This window comes from Gallinula chloropus, assembly GCF_964237585.1.
Source record: "Gallinula chloropus genome assembly, chromosome: 9".
NCBI classification, from domain to species: Eukaryota; Metazoa; Chordata; class Aves; order Gruiformes; family Rallidae; genus Gallinula; species Gallinula chloropus.
The window spans coordinates 116,377-123,512 of NC_140094.1; the positions used below are offsets into that span (position 1 = coordinate 116,377).

Below are 7,136 nucleotides of genomic sequence, written 5' to 3' on the forward strand. Positions count from 1 at the left end.
CTGCTCAGGCGTGGGGACCTCTACACTCTGTGAGTAGAATCACTGTTCCACATCATCCAGCATGGGCTGCGGGGGAACAGCCTCAGTCACCATGGTCTTCTCCACGGGCTGCAGGTGAAACTCTGCTACAGGGCTTGGAGGACCTTCTCCACTGACCTTGTATTCTGCAAAGTTCCTTACACTTTCTCGCTCCATTCTCTGGCAGAAGAAAAGCTGATGCTAATTTTTATTTTTCTACTTAAAAATATTGTCACAGAGCTGCTCTTCACAATGCTCTGCTCCACACTGCCAATCCATTGTCAGTGTCCCTCTGCCATGGCAATGCTGCTGACCAGTTCTTCTGTGACATCCCCCAGATCCTCAAGCTCTCTTGCTCACGGCCCTATCTCAGGGTAACTGTGGTCAGAGCTTGTTTAGGTTTTGGGTGGTTTGTGTTCATCGTGGTGTCCTGTGTTCAGATCTTCAGGTCGGTGCTGAGGATCCCCTCGGAGTAGGGATGGCACAGAGCCTTTTCCACATGCCTCCCTTACCTGGAGGTGGTCTCCCTGTCTGTTAGCACTGCCACGTTTGCCTACCTGAAGCCCCCCTCAATCTCCTTTCTATTTACAGATTCACAGCTGTTGCAGTTTTGTGTAGCTGTGCTGCTGAGATGGCTCCTGCAAGCAGCAGCCAGACGCTCTCTGCAGGACCCAGAGAGGAAACATCGGCCAATTCAAGGCCAGAGCTGCTGCTGACCAGGGCTGAGCCAGTCGGTGATGGTCACAGCACCTCTGGGAATCACAGTGAGGAGAAAAACCCCACAGGCAGGTGGATTTTTCCACCAGAGAAGGGAGTGAGAAGATGTAAGAAGCCAGGGAGGAAGGAGGGAGGGGGAAGGAGAATGAGGCCCTCCAGGTGCCGAAGAGAGAGATTCCCCTGCAGCCCGTGGAGAAGACCATGGTGGAGCGGGTGTCCCCTCACAGCCCATGGATAAGGATGGGGAGCAGAGACCATCTATGGCCTGTGGAGAGGTTGATCTACGCATCAGCAGGTTTGCTGGGGGACTTGTGACTCTGTGGGGGACCAGGCTGGAGCAGTCTGGGCCCGAAGGTCAGCACCCATGGAAGGGAGTCCTACTGAGAGGCCTGTGGTGAGGAGATGACTCCCCAGTAGAGAGGACTCATGCTGGAGAAGTTGGAGGACTGTCCCCTGTGGGTGGGACACCACAGTGCCGCAGGTGAAGAGGGTGGATGTGTGGAATGCCCCCCCAGCTAAGAAGGAACTCAGGAGGAACAGACTGAAAACCCCCATTCCCCATTCCCTGCCCCACCCCACCCCATGTTAGGGGGGGAAGAAGGGAATAAGATTGTGAAAGTACTTTAGGCTGCTAAGAAGAGAGGGGTGAGGGGAAGGTGCTTTAAGACCTGGCTGTGCTTCTCATTATCTTGACTCTGGTTCACTGGGTGTGTTGTTGTAGTAGTAATAAATCACTTTTATTCTGTGCTGAGTCTGTTTTGCTGAGCCAGTCCTCCTTCTACTAGAGCTCTGTTCACTGACAGCATCTAAAGGGGGGGAAAAGAAGTAGAAAGGTGAACAGGCCACTGGGGAGAACCATCAGCCAGTTGCTATGCCACCCTCTGCATCATCATCATCAACTCTAACAGTGTCGAAAAAACAGGCATGTGGCCAGACGCACCTCATCTCCCATCGAGTTCCAGAGCTCTACCAGTGGCAGACCTGTTGCACTGTCATAATTTGTGACCTGGAAAAGACAGACCGACATCAGCGTGCAGACAGACACCAGTCCTGGTCGCCAGCCTGAGTGATTCTCAGCAGTGCCCTGCCCTGAGCCACAGAGTTGGCAAGGCCAGCGTCAGCCACTGCGCTGCCGATGCTGCACCAAGAAGGTCTCAGCACCAAGGTTTCTCCACCAGAGCCCTGCCCAGCAGCCGGGCGTCCAAGCTGGGCCTTTGTTCTGGCCTGGGGCACACACAGGATGCTGGGGGAGAGGGGCCAACAGCAGCACTCAAAGCAGCAGCAAGGCTTTCCCAGACAGCTCCCACTGACCTGCGCCAGCAGGACTGCGCCTCTGGTCATCTCCACAACAGCGGCGTCCGCTTGGGATGAGAAGTGATCCTCGTCTGTGGAGAGAGCAGAGCGGGAGGCAGCAGATGAGATGGGGCCAGGCTTCACAGGCCAGGAGGGACTATGCAACCAACCCTGCCTGACCTCCGACTGCAGCCCAGCCAGAGAACCCTCCCCTGCCACTGCTGGAGGCATTTGCTGGACCCAGCCTATCGAGCTGGAGGTCACACAAGTATTATCCCTGCTGTGCTGCTGAAGGGAAAGGACCGAGCGCTTTCTAAAGCCACCTTCGCGTGAACACCAGCAGCGGGTGAATTGGGAGGCTTGAAAGGCAGAAGAGCAGACTTCTGCAGTACCTTTCAGCTGCCATTGCTGTTTTGACTCTGACTAGTAGGAAAATCTCAGGTGTTTGTCTAGCAGATTAAAAGCTAAATTTGCCTTGGTAACTCCTGCGGGACAGAAGGTGGCAGAGTAGCTCCAGCTACTTCACCTATACCCTGCCCGTCCTGCCAACCTGCTGCTCAGTAAAGTCATTCCTTCTCTCCTCCCTCCACACAGGAGAAAGCCTGGCCCTTCCCCATCTCTCCCCTGGAGCCTGACAGGTTGTGCCACACTCGCTCGCACATTTGGAAGAAAATATGTTTCTCCAGCCCTCGCTCCAGTCCCTCCAGAGGCTGCGCTCCACAGGGGAGGGAGAAGGCTGAGACAGAATCAAGGCTGGTGCACAGCTGGCACCCAGGGAAACCTGCCGGAGCACCACCCAGGGTGCGTCTCGAGAGCTCCGTTACCTGCCAGAGGGACCACGTTATCCAGTAAAACTTCTGCTGCTTGGAAAGGCAGCGATAAGAAGTCAGACCTGAAAGAAAAGGGAACAAACCCAAAGAAGTTGGATTTAAGTTTTTCCTGTGTCCTTGAAGGTTACAGCAATTAATCAATTGCTTTAGCAGGAATTCAGTTTAAAGTAACGACCCTCCAAAGACCCCAGACCACGCTCCCAGCAATCCAAGCGGCAGCAGCAGAGGAGCTACAGACCTGATCTTCCTGAGCTGGTGGATCTTCACTCTCTCATAGCCTCCGTAGTCCACGTAGCGGAGCTCCACTTCACCAGTCTCCTCAAAGTACCTATTGACTTGAGCCCGTAACCACGCCCCATCCAGAGCCGGAGCCGCGCAGATCGTGCCAACTGCAAAGCAGAAGAGCTCAGGGTGAGTGGATGCCCAGAAACGAGCCCTTCGGGTGGATCAGCCGCGCTGCGCAGCGACCTCCTGAGAAGCAACAGCATTCCTTCTGCTGCTCCCATCTCCCTTCCACACCCCTGCCCCTCCATCAGACCCGCCTGCAGCTGCGACTCAGCAGAGCTGCCTTGGACTCTCAAGTCTGTCTGCCACCACCATGCTCAGGGGCGTCAGGCTTTTGCACGACCCTACAAGTTTCTCAAGTGAACAGCGTGTCAGCAATTGAGTTACTTGCCTTCTACTGGAGTTGGCAGAGTGGGAATATCTGGATGGGAGTAGCAGACATTCATGTGCTGGCCAAGTCTACGCAGGACACAGAAAGTGGGGTGTGTATGCTGCTGTAAAAACATGTGGCCAGCATTGACTTGGTTTGACACCACCACTTCCACAGCAGTTCCCTCTGGGAGGCACAGCTGTCACGTGGAAGAAAGAAAATCTTGTTAGAGTTCACCGCAACACAAGCTTCATTCACAGCCACTCCATGGTCCACCAGTGTGGCCTGAGGCTGACAGCCACGGGTGCAAAGTCCCTGCCACTCCAGCATTTGACTTCCAAAGGCTGCTCTGGATCAGGAGCATAAAGCTACTCCATGCTGCTCTCAAGGACATCAGAACTGGGGCAAGGCCACTTTACAACAGGAAGATCAGTCTGGCCCGTTACAGTGACACAAGCCAGGCAAGAGAGAGCTACACAAAACCAGCCTGGCTGTGAGGGCCTCTGTGAACCAGCCACCTGCATCGAGCGTACTGTGACAGCGGTGACCAACAGCAGCCTTTGCCCCCGACATCAGCGCAGCCAGAGAGCTGGGACTTACCCAGGAAGTCGTCGGGAGAAAACGAGGGATTGGTGGTGTTGGTGGAGGTGGAGTGTGGACGTTGGTGAGGCGCAGACTTCTGAACTTCTGGCCAATCAGGCTCAGTGCTTTTTCTACTTGCTGAGGGAAGCCTGGAAGATAAACGTCCCGTAGAAAGTCTGTGGCACAGCTATGCTGAGGACACCCCCCACCCCGTGAAGAAACAGAGCTACCAAAAGTTGTCTGCACCACATCAACAGCTTCAGGTTCCACAGACCGGCCGTGTAGGTGGCTGTCAGACCAACGTGAGACACTCAAGACCACCAGGCCCCAATCGCACCGCTTTAGCTTCCAGGATGAACCCAGTTCACTGGCAGGTAGTTTTCACCCACAATTAATGTAACATCCTTCACAGGCAAGGCTTGCATTTGCAGATACGTGCTGTTTAATTCCTTGCCCATCTCATTCTGGCCCCCGAGCTACATACTGGACCACAAGCACAGAGACGATTCGCTTACCTTCAATGTGACAGACTTGAGAGTCACGCAGATGAGGTGGTGAGGAGACATAAATTTTGGCCCCAGATGTTTGCTTTAGGAAGTTCATGAATCTTCCTTGTTTGCCAATCAAGCGGCCAACTAAACCCTTTGTGAAAGAGAGGAAAGCAGCAGTCAAGAGGAGGAATGGAGGTCAAACCACACTCCCTGCTGGGGCTTATTTCACCCATGTGCCCAGTTCCTGTAGTGCAGGGCCAGGCAGGATAAGTAAAGGCCATGCTGGACCAGTGCAGAGCTGGTCTGGGATAAGTCAGGGTAGATACAGGCCAGTAAATACCGCTCATTTTTCATAGATTCATCTTCACATCTTGGAGAACAACATGGATGGAAGATAACAGGGAACAATGAGCCAGTGTTACCCTGAACACAGCCCTGAGACACCTCTTGCTTACAGCTGGGACTGGCTCTTCACCCCTGTTGAGCCTAACGCTATGCAAAACACTTCAATCCTTGTTATTTGCTGTTGATCTCCCTGGGATGGCTCTGAGCCAGCACCAGCCTGGAAGAAGCAGGAGATGGGTAGGGGGCGCAGGGCAGGATGTGTGAGCAGGCCAGCGGCTGCTTACCCTTGGGACCTCTATTTCCCAGCTGACCAGGTCGGGCTCGGTGGAGGTTTCTTCAGGCTTTGACTTCTGGCGCGTCACCATCTTCCCCATGGCACAGCCACTGCCCACAGAGTCCATGGTTTTGACATCCAAACCTAGGAGACATGCACACGTGTCAGCGTTCAGACAGCCCTCCTGAGCCAGCTACCAGACAGCAGGCCAGGAAAATGCAGCGTTTCACAGAGCTTCTCCTCTGCACTCAGCCAGGAGGCTCCTGTATTGGGGTCTGGGGTATTTCAGAGAGGGGAAAGTCCTGCTGCACGTCACCTACCCAAAGTTTCCTTTTAGACCTGAAGAAAAGGCTGCACAGCTCTAGGAATGCAGCAGAGGCCTGAGTTCAGCAGGACTCCTTCCAAACAGTGCCACGGTGCACGAAGTCAAGCCAAGACACAAAGTCAAAGCGACCAGCGTGAGGAGAGCCACGCTAACAGAGCTGCTGCAGAGAGGGACTTTGCAGTTCCCCGTGGCTTCATCAGGGCTCTTCACAGGGAGTTCAGCACGTGGGGGGCCATGCCAGCTCTTCACACGGAACTGACAGGGTTCAGGGCACTTGGTCTGCAACCGACTGACTCAACCACAGCTCCTCAGAGCACAACTCTGCCTCGCCCAGCAGCACCTCAGAAACCTGCTGCCATCCAGCTTCCATTCAGCAGCAGCCCATAGAGAGAGAAGGACCCCGTGCTTACTGGAGGCTGCCTCAACAGAAGCAGAAACCATTTGCATGAGCAGGTCTCAAACCAGCGGGGTGTTCAGCACCCAGACACGGCCCATTTCACTGGGCTACTCAAGCACATGCTTCACTTTGGACAGCAAACTCCGTGCTGAAAGGGTACAAGCCCATTCACCCCTTTGCAGCAGACCCTGAAATTCACCCAGCTAACACTGGAGCCAACAGCGATGGGAATTCTGAGAGCAAATGCATACCCACCTGTACAAGGGCTAAATCTTCCTCTATTGAGGAAGTTAAACAGGGAGAGGATAGATCTGGACATGTTCTGAAGCAGAAGGGGTACAGCACATAAAACTCTTGGTCCCCAAGGATTTTGAAATCCCTTACCTCCTGAGGGACCTTCACCCATCCCTGCTGCACTGCTACCGCCACGATGCAAGGCCAGTTCATCCTCTTTCTGCAGGCCTTCACTGTGGGGCACGATGCTGCCTTCAGGCAGAGCCAGGGCGGGAGGTTTTTCTGTTGGTGCTGAGCTCTGCTCAGCAGGCACATCTTGGCTTTCAGGTGCCTTCAGCAAGTCCAGCTGCTGGCCTGATTCATCAGACCACGACATCTTCTCCAACGGGGCCTTCACACTCGTCCCACCTTCAGAGGCAGGTGCACAGCCAGAGGAAGCAACGCTTGCCAACTCCAGGGGCAGGGAGGCCGAGGTTTCATCCCCTGGGCACTGCTCTTCCTTGGAGGCTGCCTCTCTGGCCTCAGTGCTCGCTGCTGGCGCTTCTTTCTGCTGCTCTGCAGCAGCTCTTTCTTCCCGACTAGAGCCGGCAGACTTCTTCCTTTGGCAGTACAGCCACCAGCAGCCAGCAAGTGCCAGCACTCCAGGTATGGCACACAGCAGGACTCTCTGGAAGCGCCCAGCCATTTTACACAGCCTCAGGGATTACAGCTGGGAGGAGAAACAAGAAAGCACCTTACAGTCATCACTGGGAAAGTAACACAAAGGCTGAAGCTACATAAATGCCTGAAGGTGTTTCTGTGAGCACCAACAGGGTTGTTTTCCAGCTGCTCCTTAAATTCACGTCCCTACCAGAGAGCACACAACAAGTTCCTACCTAAGACTGGGGATATATGGACATTTTGCACCAAGACTTCTGGATTTCACCTTACTTCACCTTTATACTTCAAACAATTTCACCAGGCAGAATCAAGGCA

At 54.2% G+C, this 7,136-nt stretch overlaps 1 protein-coding gene across 1 annotated transcript; it reads right to left on the reverse strand.

Annotated features, from left to right (window-relative positions):
- Window positions 1-1,636: 1,636 nt before the first annotated feature.
- On the reverse strand, window positions 1,637-6,846 carry LOC311194687 (A-kinase anchor protein 1, mitochondrial-like; the record flags this gene model as incomplete). Its single annotated transcript, XM_084267888.1, has 10 exons — window positions 1,637-1,741; window positions 2,047-2,120; window positions 2,853-2,920; window positions 3,097-3,247; window positions 3,535-3,712; window positions 4,114-4,244; window positions 4,611-4,737; window positions 5,216-5,349; window positions 6,183-6,249; window positions 6,493-6,846. The coding sequence occupies 10 exons, from the start codon at window positions 6,844-6,846 to the stop codon at window positions 1,637-1,639; spliced, it is 1,389 nt and encodes a 462-aa protein (XP_084124014.1).
- Window positions 6,847-7,136: the final 290 nt, after the last annotated feature.